This window comes from Oncorhynchus gorbuscha, linkage group LG21, assembly GCF_021184085.1.
Source record: "Oncorhynchus gorbuscha isolate QuinsamMale2020 ecotype Even-year linkage group LG21, OgorEven_v1.0, whole genome shotgun sequence".
Lineage (NCBI taxonomy): Eukaryota > Metazoa > Chordata > Actinopteri > Salmoniformes > Salmonidae > Oncorhynchus > Oncorhynchus gorbuscha.
This window is the reverse complement of record NC_060193.1, coordinates 53018249-53037430: the sequence shown is the minus strand read 5'-3', so window position 1 is coordinate 53037430 and position 19182 is coordinate 53018249. Positions and strand designations below refer to the sequence as shown.

The 19182-nt window shown below is 39.6% G+C and overlaps 1 protein-coding gene across 1 annotated transcript; it reads left to right on the top strand.

The window, feature by feature from the left end:
• The first annotated feature begins 10032 nt into the window (after positions 1-10032).
• LOC124007891 lies at positions 10033-16975 on the top strand. The gene is made up of 8 exons (XM_046318739.1): positions 10033-10087; positions 11833-11924; positions 12004-12260; positions 12385-12625; positions 12787-12883; positions 13118-13351; positions 13933-14108; positions 16348-16975. The coding sequence occupies exons 2-8, from the start codon at positions 11842-11844 to the stop codon at positions 16577-16579; spliced, it is 1320 nt and encodes a 439-aa protein (XP_046174695.1). The 5' UTR covers positions 10033-10087; positions 11833-11841; the 3' UTR covers positions 16580-16975.
• The last annotated feature ends 2207 nt before the right edge of the window (positions 16976-19182 follow it).

Sequence of the window (19182 nt, the reverse complement as noted above, 5' to 3'; positions counted from 1 at the left end):
GGTTTGACTATGGTGGCAGTGCTCTCTATAGAGCCAGCTAGTTAGGAGATGAGGTTGTTCCTGGTTTTCACAGCCGATGAAGCCCTGTCTCCTGCAGAGTGTCAGTCAGTGTCTGTAGCCTTGGTGATGACTGTTGACATGTGGGAAATACATATTTGATCTGTATCTTATTTAGTTCAGCAGGCTGCTACAATGGGATATTGGAATGGAATAGGCCTAGCAAAAAAGTGCAAACTCTAATTTACACTAATTCAAGCACAGATTGACATATGTATTGCAAGCCTGGGTAGGGAGAATATGAATAGGATAGGATAGAATATGAATTGGATAGAATATGAATTGGATAGAATATGAACAGGATAGGATAGGATAGAATATGAATTGGATAGAATATGAACAGGATAGGATAGGATAGAATATGAATATGATATAATATGAATTGGATAGAATATGAATAGGATAGGATAGAATATGAATAGGATAGGATATAATATGAATAGGATAGGATAGAATATGAATTGGTTAGGATAGAATATGAATAGGACAGGATAGGATAGAATATGAATAGGATAGGATAGAATATGAATAGGATAGGATATAATATGAATAGGATAGGATAGAATATGAATAGGATAGAATATGAATAGGATAGGATATGAATATGAATAGGATAGAATATGAATAGGATAGGATATGAATATGAATAGGATAGAATATGAATAGGATAGGATATAATATGAATAGGATAGGATAGAATATGAATAGGATAGGATAGAATATGAATAGGATATAATATGAATAGGATAGGATAGAATATGAATAGGATATAATATGAATAGGATAGGATAGAATATGAATGGGATAGGATAGAATATGAATAGGATAGGATAGAATATGAATGGGATAGAATATGAATAGGATAGGATAGAATATGAATAGGATAGGATAGAATATGAATAAGATAGGATAGAATATGAATGGGATAGAATATGAATAGGATAGGATATGAATATGAATAGGATAGGATAGAATATGAATAGGATAGGATAGAATATGAATAGGATAGGATAGAATATGAATAGGATAGGATAGAATATGAATAGGATATAATATGAATAGGATATAATATGAATAGGATAGAATATGAATAGGATAGGATATAATATGAATAGGATAGGATAGAATATGAATGGGATAGAATATGAATAGGATAGAATATGAATAGGATAGGATATAATATGAATAGGATAGGATAGAATATGAATGGGATAGAATATGAATAGGATAGGATATGACTATGAATAGGATAGGATAGAATATGAATAGGATAGGATATAATATGAATAGGATAGGATAGAATATGAATGGGATAGAATATGAATAGGATAGGATATGAATATGAATAGGATAGGATAGAATATGAATAGGATAGGATAGAATATGAATAGGATATAATATGAATAGGATAGGATAGAATATGAATGGGATAGGATATAATATGAATAGGATAGGATAGAATATGAATGGGATAGAATATGAATAGGATAGGATATGAATATGAATAGGATAGGATAGAATATGAATAGGATAGGATAGAATATGAATAGGATAGGATAGAATATGAATAGGATATAATATGAATAGGATAGGATAGAATATGAATGGGATAGAATATGAATAGGATAGGATATGAATATGAATAGGATAGAATATGAATAGGATAGGATAGAATATGAATGGGATAGGATAGAATATGAATAGGATAGAATATGAATAGGATAGGATAGAATATGAATAGGATAGGATATGAATATGAATAGGATAGAATATGAATAGGATAGGATAGAATATGAATGGGATAGAATATGAATAGGATAGGATATGAATATGAATAGGATAGGACAGAATATGAATAGGATAGGATAGAATATGAATAGGATAGAATATGAATAGGATAGGATAGAATATGAATAGGATAGGATATGAATATGAATAGGATAGGATATGAATAGGATAGGATATGAATATGAATAGGATAGGATAGAATATGAATAGGATAGGATAGAATATGAATAGGATATAATATGAATAGGATAGGATAGAATATGAATGGGATAGAATATGAATAGGATAGGATATGAATATGAATAGGATAGGATAGAATATGAATAGGATAGGATAGAATATGAATAGGATATAATATGAATAGGATAGGATAGAATATGAATGGGATAGAATATGAATAGGATAGGATATGAATATGAATAGGATAGAATATGAATAGGATAGGATAGAATATGAATAGGATAGGATAGAATATGAATGGGATAGGATAGAATATGAATAGGATAGAATATGAATAGGATAGGATAGAATATGAATAGGATAGGATATGAATATGAATAGGATAGAATATGAATAGGATAGGATAGAATATGAATAGGATAGGATAGAATATGAATGGGATAGGATAGAATATGAATAGGATAGGATAGAATATGAATAGGATAGGATAGAATATGAATAGGATAGGATAGAATATGAATGGGATAGGATAGAATATGAATAGGATAGGATAGAATATGAATAGGATAGGATATGAATATGAATAGGATAGAATATGAATAGGATAGGATAGAATATGAATGGGATAGAATATGAATAGGATAGGATATGAATATGAATAGGATAGGATAGAATATGAATAGGATAGGATAGAATATGAATAGGATATAATATGAATAGGATAGGATAGAATATGAATAGGATAGGATATGAATATGAATAGGATAGGATATGAATAGGATAGGATATGAATATGAATAGGATAGGATAGAATATGAATAGGATAGGATAGAATATGAATAGGATAGAATATGAATAGGATAGAATATGAATAGGATAGGATAGAATATGAATAGGATAGGATAGAATATGAATAGGATAGAATATGAATTGGATAGGATAGAATATGAATAGGATAGGATAGAATATGAATAGGATAGGATATGAATATGAATAGGATAGAATATGAATAGGATAGGATAGAATATGAATGGGATAGAATATGAATAGGATAGGATATGAATATGAATAGGATAGGATAGAATATGAATAGGATAGAATATGAATAGGATATAATATGAATAGGATAGGATAGAATATGAATAGGATAGGATATGAATATGAATAGGATAGGATATGAATAGGATAGGATATGAATATGAATAGGATAGGATAGAATATGAATAGGATAGGATAGAATATGAATAGGATATAATATGAATAGGATAGGATAGAATATGAATGGGATAGAATATGAATAGGATAGGATATGAATATGAATAGGATAGAATATGAATAGGATAGGATAGAATATGAATAGGATATAATATGAATAGGATAGGATAGAATATGAATGGGATAGAATATGAATAGGATAGGATATGAATATGAATAGGATAGAATATGAATAGGATAGGATAGAATATGAATAGGATAGGATAGAATATGAATGGGATAGGATAGAATATGAATAGGATAGAATATGAATAGGATAGAATATGAATAGGATAGGATATGAATATGAATAGGATAGAATATGAATAGGATAGGATAGAATATGAATAGGATAGGATAGAATATGAATGGGATAGGATAGAATATGAATTGGATAGGATAGAATATGAATAGGATAGGATAGAATATGAATAGGATAGGATAGAATATGAATTGGTTAGGATAGAATATGAATAGGATAGGATAGAATATGAATGGGATAGAATATGAATAGGATAGGATAGAATATGAATAGGATAGGATAGAATATGAATTGGATAGGATAGAATATGAATAGGATAGGATAGAATATGAATAGGATAGGATAGAATATGAATAGGATAGGATAGAATATGAATTGGATAGGATAGAATATGAATAGGATAGAATATGAATAGGATAGGATAGAATATGAATTGGTTAGGATAGAATATGAATAGGATATAATATGAATAGGATAGGATATGAATATGAATAGGATAGAATATGAATAGGATAGGATAGAATATGAATAGGATAGGATAGGATAGAATATGAATAGGATAGGATATGAATATGAATTGGTTAGGATAGAATATGAATAGGATAGGATAGAATATGAATGGGATAGAATATGAATAGGATAGGATAGGATAGAATATGAATAGGATAGGATAGAATATGAATTGGTTAGGATAGAATATGAATAGGATAGGATAGAATATGAATGGGATAGAATATGAATAGGATAGGATATGAATATGAATAGGATAGAATATGAATAGGATAGGATAGAATATGAATAGGATAGGATAGAATATGAATAGGATAGAATATGAATGGGATAGGATAGAATATGAATGGGATAGGATAGAATATGAATAGGATAGGATAGAATATGAATAGGATAGGATAGAATATGAATAGGATAGAATATGAATGGGATAGGATAGAATATGAATAGGATAGGATAGAATATGAATAGGATAGGATAGAATATGAATAGGATAGGATAGGATAGAATATGAATAGGATAGGATAGAATATGAATAGGATAGGATAGAATATGAATAGGATAGGATAGAATATGAATGGGATAGGATAGAATATGAATAGGATAGGATAGAATATGAATAGGATAGGATAGAATATGAATAGGATAGAATATGAATGGGATAGGATAGAATATGAATAGGATAGGATAGAATATGAATAGGATAGGATATGAATATGAATAGGATAGAATATGAATAGGATAGGATAGAATATGAATAGGATAGGATAGAATATGAATAGGATAGAATATGAATGGGATAGGATAGAATATGAATGGGATAGGATAGAATATGAATAGGATAGGATAGAATATGAATAGGATAGGATAGAATATGAATAGGATAGGATAGAATATGAATAGGATAGAATATGAATGGGATAGGATAGAATATGAATAGGATAGGATAGAATATGAATAGGATAGGATATGAATATGAATAGGATAGAATATGAATAGGATAGGATAGAATATGAATAGGATAGGATAGAATATGAATAGGATAGAATATGAATAGGATAGGATAGAATATGAATAGGATAGGATAGAATATGAATGGGATAGGATAGAATATGAATAGGATAGGATAGAATATGAATAGGATAGGATAGAATATGAATAGGATAGAATATGAATGGGATAGGATAGAATATGAATAGGATAGGATAGAATATGAATAGGATAGGATATGAATATGAATAGGATAGAATATGAATAGGATAGGATAGAATATGAATAGGATAGGATAGAATATGAATAGGATAGAATATGAATGGGATAGGATAGAATATGAATGGGATAGGATAGAATATGAATAGGATAGGATAGAATATGAATAGGATAGGATAGAATATGAATAGGATAGGATAGAATATGAATTGGATAGGATAGAATATGAATTGGATAGGATAGAATATGAATAGGATAGGATAGAATATGAATTGGATAGGATAGAATATGAATTGGATAGGATAGAATATGAATAGGATAGGATAGAATATGAATTGGATAGGATAGAATATGAATTGGATAGGATAGAATATGAATAGGATAGGATAGAATATGAATATGATAGGGTAGAATATGAATAGGATAGAATATGAATTGGATAGGATATAATATGAATAGGATAGGATAGAATATGAATTGGATAGGATAGAATATGAATAGGATAGAATATGAATATGATAGGGTAGAATATGAATAGGATAGAATATGAATTGGATAGGATAGAATATGAATAGGACAGGATAGAATATGAATAGGATAGGATAGAATATGAATAGGATAGGATAGAATATGAATAGGATAGGTTAGAATATGAATAGGATAGAATATGAATAGGATAGGTTAGAATATGAATAGGATAGGATAGAATATGAATAGGATAGGTTAGAATATGAATAGGATAGGATAGAATATGAATAGGATAGGTTAGAATATGAATATGATAGGGTAGAATATGAATTGGATAGGTTAGAATATGAATATGATAGGATAGAATATGAATAGGATAGGTTAGAATATGAATATGATAGGGTAGAATATGAATTGGATAGGTTAGAATATGAATATGATAGGATAGAATATGAATAGGATAGAATATGAATAGGATAGGTTAGAATATGAATATGATAGGGTAGAATATGAATTGGATAGGTTAGAATATGAATATGAATAGGATAGAATATGAATAGGATAGGTTAGAATATGAATTGGATAGGATAGAATATGAATAGGATAGGTTAGAATATGAATAGGATAGGTTAGAATATGAATTGGATAGGATAGAATATGAATAGGACAGGTTAGAATATGAATAGGATAGGATAGAATATGAATAGGACAGGTTAGAATATGAATAGGATAGGATAGAATATGAATAGGACAGGTTAGAATATGAATAGGATAGGATAGAATATGAATAGGACAGGTTAGAATATGAATAGGATAGGATAGAATATGAATAGGACAGGTTAGAATATGAATTGGATATGATAGAATATGAATAGGATAGGTTAGAATATGAATAGGATAGGTTAGAATATGAATAGGACAGGTTAGAATATGAATAGGATAGGATAGAATATGAATAGGACAGGTTAGAATATGAATAGGATAGAATATGAATAGGACAGGTTAGAATATGAATAGGATAGAATATGAATAGGACAGGTTAGAATATGAATAGGATAGGATAGAATATGAATAGGACAGGTTAGAATATGAATAGGATAGGATAGAATATGAATAGGACAGGTTAGAATATGAATAGGACAGGTTAGAATATGAATAGGACAGGTTAGAATATGAATAGGACAGGTTAGAATATGAATAGGACAGGTTAGAATATGAATTGGATGAAGTAACCGGCAGGTAGCTAGTGCACGCAGGATGAGTGGCAGAGGGGCGGGTTTCTTTTTTCAAGATTCCTTCGTTTCTGATCAATTATGTACTTTGACGGATAATTCATTGCATTTAAATTACAAGCGAGAAAAGAGGCAGACAATTATATACAAAATAATTAGTTTTAAAAAACTGCTACCAATAAAAAGCACACTTTTTTCATAGGAGGGAAAAAGTGCAGGTGCCCCAGCACCTCTATGGCTCTATCTGTGCACCCGCGTGTGTGTAGTAAGCACAGAGACGGAAGAGGAAGAGAGACATCCCACACCCTCATCAGTCAACTAAGCAGACCAGACCTAGCTGCTTATGCATTGGTGCCTATGCGAGAGCCACCCTATTAATTAAGCAGACCGGAATGGACAATGTGTTTTATATGATAAACAGCCTAAGTGGGACATCTTCATTTATCGACCATCTTTGGTAAGAGTACCCGGTCGTTGATCTCATCAGGTATCTTACTGAGGATGTGTTTCAGAGCTCTGGCTTTCTCATTTAGGTCCTGAAACTCCAGCTCTGGCTTGTCCACTAAGAACTCTATAAACACACCACAACAATAACTGCAATCAACCGCGGCACACACCTGTCACTTCCCCTCAAGGCAGTGGTTGATTTATTGTATTTGACAGGTTAAGAAATACATACACAGCAAAAAAAAAAACTAGAAAGAGATAATACAAAGCCAATGTCTTACTTCCGGCACCGACAGAGATGGCTGCCTCGCTTCGCGTTCCTAGGAAACTATGCAGTATTTTGTTTTTTTATGTGTTATTTCTTACAATGTTACCCAAGAAAATCTTAGGCTTTATTATATACAGTCAGGAGGAACGATTGGATATAAGAGCAATGTCAACTCACTAACATTACGACCAGGATTACGACTTTCCCGAAGCGTATCCTCTGTTTGGCCCACCACCCAGGACAATGGATCGGATCGCAGCCGGCGACCCAAAACAACAGCACTGTAGAGACCCAAAACAACAGCGCCGTAGAGACCCAAAACAACAGCGCCGTAGAGACCCAAAACAACAGCGCAGTAGAGACCCAAAACAACAGCGCCGTAGAGACCCAAAACAACAGCGCAGTAGAGACCCAAAACAACAGCGCAGTAGAGACCCAAAACAACAGCGCAGTAGAGACCCAAAACAACAGCGCCGTAGAGACCCAAAACAACAGCACCGTAGAGACCCAAAACAACAGCACCGTAGAGACCCAAAACAACAGCGCAGTAGAGACCCAAAACAACAGCGCAGTAGAGACCCAAAACAACAGCACCGTAGAGACCCAAAACAACAGCGCAGTAGAGACCCAAAACAACAGCGCAGTAGAGACCCAAAACAACAGCGCTGTAGAGACCCAAAACAACAGCGCCGTAGAGACCCAAAACAACAGCGCCGTAGAGACCCATAACAACAGCGCCGTAGAGACCCAAAACAACAGCGCCGTAGAGACCCAAAACAACAGCGCCGTAGAGACCCAAAACAACAGCGCCGTAGAGACCCATAACAACAGCGCAGTAGAAGGGGCAGACGGAGCGGTCTTCTGGTCAGGCTCCATAGACGGCCACATCGCGCACTGCTCCCGAGCATACTACTTGCCAATGTCCAGTCTCTTGACAACTAGGTAGACAAAATACGAGCAAGAGTTGCCTTCCAGAGAGACATCAGAGACTGTAAAGTTCTTTGTTTCACGGAAACATGGCTCACTCGAGACACGATACCAGAGTTGGTACAGCCACCTGGTTTCTTCACGCATCGCGCCGACAGAAACAACCATCTCTCTGGTAAGAAGAAGGGCGGGGGTGTATGCCTTATGATTAACGAGACGTGGTGTGATCAACTCAAGTCCTTTTGTTCACCTGACTTAGAATTCCTCACAATCAAATGCCGATCACATTATCTACCAAGAGAATTCTCTTCGATCATAATCACAGTCGTGTATACCCCCCCCCCCCCCCCCCCGAGCAGACACATCGACGGCCCTGAAAGAACTTCATTCGACTCTATGTAAACTGAAAACCACATATTCTGAGACTGCATTTATTGTAGATGGGGATTTTAACAAGGCTAATCTGAAATCAAGGCTCCCTAAATTCTATCAGCATATCGATTGCACAATCCGGGCTGGCAAAATCCTGGATCATTGATATTCTAACTTCCGCAATGCATATAAGACCCTCCCCCGCCCTCCTTTTGGAAAAGCTGATCACGACTCCATTTTGTTGCTCCCAGCCTATAGTCAGAGACTAAAACATGAAGCACCCGCGCTCAGGGTCGTTCAACGCTGGTCCGACCAATCGGATTCCACTGCATAACGTCGACCAGAAACTGTGGATTGATGGCAGCATTCGCGCAAAACTGAAAGCTCAAACCACTGCTTTTAATCAGGGCAAAGTGACCGGAAACATGACCGAATACAAACAGTGTCGCTATTCCCTCCGCAAGGCAATCAAACAAGCGTCAGTATAGAGACAAAGTCGAGTCGCAATTCAACGGCTCAGGCACGAGAGGTATGTGGCAGGGTCTATAGTCAATTACGGAATACAAAAGAAAAACCAGCCCCGTCACGGACCACGATGTCTTGCTCCCAGACAGACTAAACAACTTCTTTGCTCGCTTTGAGGACAATACAGTGCTACTGACACGGCCCGCTACCAAAACCTGCGGGCTCTCCTTCACTGCAGCCAATGTGAGTAAAACATTTAAACGTGTTAACCCTCGCAACGCTGCAGGCCCAGACGGCATCCCCGGCCACATCCTGAGAGCATGCGCAGACCAGCTGGCTGGGGTGTTTACGGACATATTCAATCAACCCTTATCCCAGTCTGCTGTTCCCACATGCTTCAAGAGGGCCACCATTGTTCCTGTTCCCAAGAAAGCTAAGGTAACTGAACTAAATGACTATCGCCCCATTGCACTCACTTCTGTCATCATGAAGTGCTTTGAGAGACTAGTTAAGGATCATGTCACCTCCACTCTACCTGACACCCTAGACCCACTCCAATTTGCTTACCGCCCCAATAGGTCCACAGACGACGCAATCGCAATCACACTGCACACTGCCTTAACCCATCTGGACAAGAGAAATATCTATGTAAGTATGCTGTTCATCGATTACAGCTCAGCATTTAACACCATAGTACCCTCCAAACTCGTCATTAAGCTCGAGACCCTGGGTCTCGACCCCGCCTTGTGCAACTGGGTCCTGGACTTTCTGACGGGCCGCCCCCCAGGTGGTGAGGGTAGGTAACAACATCTCCACCCCGCTGATCCTCAACACTGGGGCCCCACAAGGGTGCGTTCTCAGCCTCCTGTACTCCCTGTTCACCCTTGACTGCGTGGCCATGCACGCCTCCAACTCAATCATCAAGTTTGCAGACGACACATCAGTAGTAGGCTTGATTACCAACAATGACAAGACGGCCTACAGGGAGGAGGTGAGGACCCTCGGAGTGTGGTGTCAGGAAAATAACCTCACACTCAATGTCAACAAAACAAAGGAGATGATCGTGGACTTCAGGAAACAGCAGAGGGAACAGCCCTCTATCCACATTGACAGGACAGTAGTGGAGAGGGTGGAAAGTTTTAAGTTCCTTGGCGTACACATCACAGACAAACTGAAATGGTCCACCCACACAGACAGCGTGGCGAAGAATGAGCAGCAGCGCCTCTTCAACCTCAGGAGGCTGAAGAAATTTGGCTCGTCACCAAAAACACTCACAAACTTTTACAGATGCACAATCGAGAGCATCTTGTCGTGCTGTATCACCTCCTGGTATGGCAACTGCTCCGCCCACAACCGTAAGGCTCTCCAGAGGGTAGTGAGGTCTGCACAACACATCACTGGGGGCAAACTAGCTGCCCTCCAGGACACCTACACCACCCGATGTCACAGGAAGGCCAAAAAGATGCCTGTTCACCGCGCTATCATCCAGAAGGCGAGGTCAGTACAGGTGCATCAAAGCGGGGACCGAGAGACTGAAAAACTCAAAGCCATCAGACTGTTAAACAGCCACCACTAACATTGAGTGGCTGCTGCCAACATACTGACTCAACTCTAGCCACTTAAATAATGGAACAATGGATGTAATAAATGTATCACTCGCCACTTTAAACAATGCCACATAATATAATGTTTACATACCCTACATTACTCATCTCATATGTATATAATGTACTCTATACTATCTACTACATCTTTCCTATGCCGTTCGGCCACCACTTATATATTCTTATTCATTCCTTTACACTTGTGTGTGTATAAGGTAGTTGTTGTGAAATTGTTAGGTTAGATTACTTGTTAGATATTACTGCATGGTCGGAACTAGAAGCACAAGCATTTCGCTACACTCACATTAACATCTGCTAACCATGTGTATGTGACAAATACAATTAGATATGATTAGATTTATTTCCATTGTGTCCCTTACTGTCGTTTCCATTCTGGTCCATGTGGATTTGATGTTTTTCATGTCATACGTGCTCCCCTGCTGCAAAGCCACTATTGCCCTCTCTGGGACAAATAATGCTGCAAGTTGAAAGTTGAACTTGAGGCCTATTGACTGTCATTAGATACAGTATTTTGCATGTCATGCATGTCTTCATCTCACTCCAAGGATCAGAGGCTGCGTTTAAACAGGCAGCCCAATTCTGATATTTTGCCCAATTACGGGCAAAAGAGCTGATCTGATTGGTCGAAAGACCAATTTGTGGCAAAAAACTATCAGAATTGGGCTGCATGTGTAAACGTAGCCAGGGAGCAAGTGCGACTACATTATTAACTTTCCCTTCTCTTCAAAGGTCACCTCATTCTTCACCTTCTATAAACTACCTTCCTAGATCTGGCTCATGATGGTGAAGAGGGGTGCGTTACGCTTACTGATAGCTTCTGCTCTGGCAGTCATGGTCTACGCCATCTTCACATTACCCAGGTACCGTGTAGCCTCTGCCGTACAATCAAGAAACGTAATAAAAGTGCCAAATGGAAAATATCTGTCCATGATTCCGCAGGTCACAGCCAGGCAACCACCAGGACCACCAGCACCTCTATCCGCACCACATCTCTGACCAGTCCATCACGCCTGTCAACGACACCAAACACTTCATGGTGGGGGCCTACAAGGAACATCGTGTGGAGGGAAGCTCCGTACGCATCATCAGTATCTTCAGACGAGACTCTGTCCAGCCTCTGTACTGTGTGTTCTACTGTGGGACTCACTGGGCTAATGGAATGAAGGCTGAAGTCCAGATGCACTCTGATCACTTTGGTACCTGCTATTTGGTTTTAGCCCTGCACTGACACACCCGAATCAAAGAAATAAGGGGCTTGGTGATTCTCTGATTAGTTTGTGGATTTACAGTTATGTGACTCTGTTCTGTATTGGGATGAAGGTTTCCGCTTCGTGACGACCGACGTCCTTTGTCCGAATGTCCCCGGCTGTAACCCGTCGCACGTGACCCTCGCCACACAAGCTGACACCGAGCTCGCTCAGAACCAAACCTTCCTCCGCATCCAGAACCTTGTGAAAAGGGAGGAAGAGGAGTTTCAGTTCAACTTCACTGTCTGTTGGTCCAATTTATTTGGCGATTATAACAACGTGCTTCAGGTCACCCAGACTCTGGAGATGTACAAGTGGGTATTGCGTGATGGATTGATTGATTAAATGGTTGGTTGATTGATTAAATGGTTGGTTGATTGATTAAATGGTTGATTGATTGATTAAATGGTTGATTGATTGATTAAATGGTTGATTGATTGATTAAATGGTTGGTTGATTGATTGCTATGTTGCAGGCTGTTGGGAGTGCAGCATGTTGTGGTGTATAACACCAGCTGTGGATCAGATCTGGAGAGACTGCTACAGAGTTACACACAGGACGGCTTTGTGGAGGTAAGAATTAACTGATTGGATGGATGGATACATGGATAGATACATAGACAGATAGCAGTGAAGGCTGCTGAGGGGAGGACGGCTCATAATAATGGCCGGAACGGAGCAAATGGAATGGCATCAAACACCTGGAAACCATGTGTTTGATGTATTTGATACAACTCCACCTATTCCGCTCCAGTCATTACCACGAGCCCGTTCTCCCAAATTAACTGGCGGATTGATTGACTGCAGGTGGTGCCCTGGCCCATCGGCAAATACATGAACCCGTCCAGTGGGTGGCAGCCCAGTGAAAATGGAGGGGACATCCACTACTATGGCCAGTTGACCACTCTAAATGACTGTGTCTACAGACACATGTATCAGTCACGCTATGTACTGCTGAACGACATCGATGAGATTATAGCTCCATACCAGCATCAAACCCTGCCCCAGATGATGGACGTACTTCAGAGGCAAAACCCAAAGGTAGGGGGAGGACTCAGGGAAGTACTGTGTATGTGTGTTAATTATGATCATTATGTGTGTAGTATGCATATGTTAGGCTGTTTACACAGGCATCCCAATTCAGATTTTCTTGCCAATTATTTGGCATATCTGACACCTGATATTTTGCTCAATGTGTAAACAGCAATTACTGATCTTTGGTGTTTTTGTTTCTTTGACCAATCATATCTGATCTTCTGACAGTTTTTAGAACTGAAAAGACCAATTATTGAAAAAAGATCAGAATTGGGCTGCTCGTGTAAAAGCAGCAATGGACTCTTGTCTTTTGACTTCTGATTCCACATTCGTATGTGATTCTCATCAGTCTGGATGCTCACATCAGAATTGTTGTTCTTGCACATGACCTGCCGTTACCAAGATAACCACCCCAACATTGACAGGAAATGAATGAGCATAGAGTTTGCATGTGAATGTGCAAATCTGATATGGGTCAAAATACAATAAAGGTGTGGACAGTGAGAAAGATGTATTGGATATGAAGGGAAAAAATCAGAATTCCTCCTCTCTTTTGCCTTCTCTCACTCAACACTCCTTCTCCCCAGGCCGAAGTGTTCCTCATAGAGAACCACATCTATCCTAAGTCCCAGTTTGAGCCCAGTGGAAGGTTTGAACTGCCCCGCTGGAGAAATGTTCCAGGGATCAACATCATGGCGCACATCTACAGAGAGGAGCCAGACTATCGCATCTCCCACCCCTCCAAGATGATAGTACGGCCCAGGTTAGAATCTCCTACCTCTCCAAGATGATAGTACGGCCCAGGTTAGAATCTCCTACCTCTCCAAGAAGATAGTACGGCCCAGGTTAGAATCTCCTACCTCTCCAAGAAGATAGTACGGCCCAGGTTAGAATCTCCTACCTCTCCAAGAAGATAGTACGGCCCAGGTTAGAATCTCCTACCTCTCCAAGAAGATAGTACGGCCCAGGTTAGAATCTCCTACCTCTCCAAGAAGATAGTACGGCCCAGGTTAGAATCTCCTACCTCTCCAAGATGATAGTACGGCCCAGGTTAGAATCTCCTACCTCTCCAAGATGATAGTATGGCCCAGAGTAGTATACTAAGAAGCTAGCTAGATATACTCAGGGCTTTCTAAAGCTAGTCAGCTTCAGTTAGGTTCACATTCCAGCTCAGGCTTCATCCCTATTACAACGTTGGATATTGCTTGTACTCCTGCTGCTCACTCTAGCAGACTTATAACTGCGCATGCATGTCGCACGTGGCTAGTCAAACTCCGAACTCTTCATTGAGACAATGCTGAAACATAAATCCTTGGGCGAGTCAGCGCTACATTACATTTTTAACCCGATCAACATGAATTAAAAGCTATCTTGCAAATTCTGCAGGTTATGGTGTGAAAAGGGTCATAAGAAGTGCCGTCTTTTATTATGTATCGTTCATGCCGTCTTAGGTGTGCTTATTAATGCACAAGCACCTTTTCTCCCCCACTCTATAGATAAAATAATTATATTAAGTCATACAAAAGTTAAACTCTGCATGAAGTTTCAAATGCATCCTGTCATTACTAAATGTGTATTTAATATTACAACAAAGAATTACACCGAAAAAAAACCACTTGATTAATATTTCATCAGTGGTCCTCCTCAAATTAAAGGGATGATGGGAACCTGATCTCATTGGTCCTCAACTCACGGCTCAGATATTTCATTCAGGATGAGTAGAGTTAGCCCTGATTTCGCCTGCCCAGAAATGTACCTGGCTAAAAGGTGAGCCACATTTGAGTAAGTGGTTATCGCATGTTGAACTCAGAGTTCGTAGTATAGGGCTCTTGTTAGAACATACCACCCCTACAAGATGAAAGTAAGACCCAGGAAAGGATAGAATAGAGCAGATGTCAGTCCACTCTGTCTAACAACCCTTCTGTGTCTCTGACCCCAGGACAGTGGAGCAGACGTCGGTCCACTCTGTCTAACCACCCTTCTGTGTCTCTAACCCCAGGGCAGTGGAGCAGACGCCGGTCCACTCTGTCTAACAACTCTTCTGTGTCTCTGACTCCAGGACAGTGGTGTCTCTAACAACCCTTCTGTGTCTCTGACCCCAGGGCAGTGGAGCAGACGCCGGTCCACTCTGTCTAACAACTCTTCTGTGTCTCTGACCCCAGGACAGTGGAGCAGACGTCGGTCCACTCTGTCTAACAACTCTTCTGTGTCTCTGACCCCAGGACAGTGGAGCAGACGTCGGTCCACTCTGTCTAACAACTCTTCTGTGTCTCTGACCCCAGGACAGTGGAGCAGACGTCGGTCCACTCTGTCTAACAACTCTTCTGTGTCTCTGACCCCAGGACAGTGGAGCAGACGTCGGTCCACTCTGTCTAACAACTCTTCTGTGTCTCTGACCCCAGGACAGTGGAGCAGACGTCGGTCCACTCTGTCTAACAACTCTTCTGTGTCTCTGACCCCAGGACAGTGGAGCAGACGTCGGTCCACTCTGTCTAACAACCCTTCTGTGTCTCTGACCCCAGAACAGTGGAGCAGACGTCGGTCCACTCTGTCTAACAACTCTTCTGTGTCTCTGACCCCAGGACAGTGGAGCAGACGTCGGTCCACTCTGTCTAACAACTCTTCTGTGTCTCTGACTCCAGGACAGTGGAGCAGACGTCAGTCCACTCTTTCTAACAACCCTTCTGTGTCTCTGACCCCAGGGCAGTGGAGCAGACGTCGGTCCACTCTGTCTAACAACTCTTCTGTGTCTCTGACCCCAGGACAGTGGAGCAGACGTCGGTCCACTCTGTCTAACAACTCTTCTGTGTCTCTGACCCCAGGACAGTGGAGCAGACGTCGGTCCACTCTGTCTAACAACTCTTCTGTGTCTCTGACCCCAGGACAGTGGAGCAGACGTCGGTCCACTCTGTCTAACAACCCTTCTGTGTCTCTGACCCCAGGGCAGTGGAGCAGACGTCGGTCCACTCTGTCTAACAACCCTTCTGTGTCTCTGACCCCAGGGCAGTGGAGCAGACGTCGGTCCACTCTGTGCTGCGTAACTTCGGGCAGACAGTGAAGGTTCCTCCTAACGTGTGTCATATCATCCATGTCAGAGTTCCCCTACGAGGAGGACTGACCAAGGAGGAGCTGCATGAAGACAAGAGAGTCTGGGACTACGAGAGACAACTGGTGCCTAATGTAGATAAAGCACTGGAACAAGCAGGACTACTAATCGAAGGAAGGAAGGAGTAGTCAGAGATGGAAGAGGAAGCATGACATCCACTCACAATTTTTAAAATATATATATATACAATCAATGAACTCAGCAGACAAGACCTAGCTGCTATCGCATTGGTGCCTACGGGACCAATATCCCCGATTGCAGTTTAGACTACCAAAATCCAGCAATGGCTGATGAATTGGAATATTTACCTGGAGATAACTCTGCAGATAGCACTGTTCGGTGATTTTAAAAGTCCTAGTCAATCAATGAATAATATAATAAAACTTCTAGCAAAATGTTTATCTTTCATTTACAATCTGTAGAAACTATGAGAATAGAATGGTTCAGAACTTTTGTAAAATATCACAGCACAGTTGAAAACTATATGGCAAGTAGAAATCCAATATGGATGGTGTTAAGAGATAGATGGGAGGGGTTGAATGGAGATGAAGGGTGGGACTAATAACAACAACAACAACAAGATAACTAATGTCAAATATACTGTGTCTGTAAAATGTATATAGGTTAAGAACTTTTGTGGAACAGAGTTTAAAAAATATGGCAAATAGAAATCCAACAGGATGGTCTTCAGAAATACAGTTGAAGTAGGAAGTTTACATGCACCTTAGCCAAATACATTTAAACTCTGTTTTTCACAATTCCTGACATTTAATCCTAGCAGAAATTATAGTTTTAGGTCAGTTAGGATCACCACTTTATTTTAAGAATGAAATGTCAGAATACGAGTAGAGTGATTTATTTAAGCTTTTATTTCTTTCATCACACTCCCAGTGGGTCAGAAGTTTACATATACTCAATTAGTATTTGGTTGCATGCCTTTAAATTGTTTAACTTGGGTCAAACGTTTCAGGTAGCCTCCCACCAGCTTCCCACAATAAGTTGGGTGAATTGTGGCCCATTCCTCCTGACAGAGCTGGTGTAACTGAGTCAGGTTGGTAGGCCTCCTTGCTCGCAAACACTTTTTCAGTTCTGCCCACACATTTTCCTATATGCTTGAGGTCAGGGCTTTGATGGCCACTCCAATACTTGACTTTGTTGTCCTTAAGCGATTTTGCCACAACTTTGGAAATATGCTTGGGGTCATTGTCCATTTGGAAGACCCATTTGCAACCAAGCTTTGACTTCCTGACTGATGTCTTAATATGTTGCTTCAATATATCCACATCATTTTCCATCCTCATGATGCCATTTATTTTATGAAGTGCACCAGTCCCTCCTGCAACAAAACACCCCCACAACATGATGCTGCCACCCCCGTGCCTCACGGTTGGGATGGTGTTTTTCGGCTTGCAAGCTTCCCCCTGGTTCCTCCAAACATAACGATGGTCATTATGGCCAAACAGTTCTATTTTTGTTTCATCAGACCAGAGGACATTTTTCCAAAAAGTACAATCTTTGGCTCTATGTGCAGTTGCAAAACATAGTCTGGCTTTTTTATGGCGGTTTTGGAGCAGTGGCTTCTTCCTTGCTGAGCGGCCTTTCAGGTTATGTCGATATAGGACCCGTTTACTGTGGATATAGATACTTTTGTACCAGTTTCCTCCAGCATCTTCACAAGGTCCTTTGCTGTTGTTCTGGGATTGATTTGCACTTTTCGCACCAAAGTACGTTCATCTCTAGGAGACAGAACGCGTCTCCTACCTGAGCGGTATGATGGCTGTGTGGTCCCATGGTGTTTATACTTGCGTACTATTGTTTGTACAGATGAACGTGGTACCTTCAGGCATTTGGTAATTGCTCCCAAGGATGAACCAGACTTGCAGAGGTCTACAATTATTTTTTCTGAGGTCTTGGCTGATTTCTTTTGATTTTCCCATGACTTCAAGCAAAGAGGCACTGAGTTTGAAGGTAGGCCTTGAAATTCATCCACAGGTACACCTCCAATTGACTCAAATTTGGTCAATTAGCCTATCAGAAGCTTCCTAAGCCATGACATCATTTCCTGTAATTTTTCAAGCTGTTTAAAGGCACGGCTTGGCTGGCTGTCAACTTAGTGTATGTAAACTTCTAACCCACTGTTATAAGTGAAATAATCTGTCTGTAAACAATTGTTGGAAAAATGACTTGTGTCATGCCAAAGTAGATTTCCTAACCGACTTGCCAAAACTATAGTTTGATAATAAGAAATGTGTGGAGTGGATGAAAAACGAGTTTGAATGACTCCATAAGTGTATGTAAACTTCCGACTTCAACTGTAGCGGAAGGATAGAAGTAAAAAGAAACCAAGGTTGTGTTCGTAAAATGTATCCACGGGTTTCCTGGCGAGGTTACTGGGGAAACGATTATTGGTGGCACTTCCGGCAGAAGTAGCGAAGTACTGAGTAGATTTTAGATGCCAACTGGGATAAGCAATAAGATATTCACTCGCTAGATGATGAAATGTTACGGAGCTCAGGGACAACATGTGCTGTTCGTGGTTGACAAAGACACAACTTAATGATTGGCTTAAATTGGAGTGCTTCGACCATAAACCAAAAACTAAATCAGAATGTTCCTGTCAGAGATAGTACAGTTTCCATCACCAAATGACGATCAAGCGAAAATAAATAGTCTCAGAAACATAGAACTTTTTTTTTTTTTTAAGTTTGTTTGTTTGTTTCACTTTGTTGAT

Coding starts and splice junctions, on each gene's coding strand:
- LOC124007891 (XM_046318739.1), top strand. CDS start 11,842: ATGATGGTGAAGAGGGGTGCGTTACGCTTACTGATAGCTTCTGCTCTG. Junction 13,352..13,932: donor TTCAGAGGCAAAACCCAAAG/GTAGGGGGAGGA, acceptor CCTTCTCCCCAG/GCCGAAGTGTTCCTCATAGA. Junction 14,109..16,347: donor AAGATGATAGTACGGCCCAG/GTTAGAATCTCC, acceptor CTCTGACCCCAG/GGCAGTGGAGCAGACGTCGG.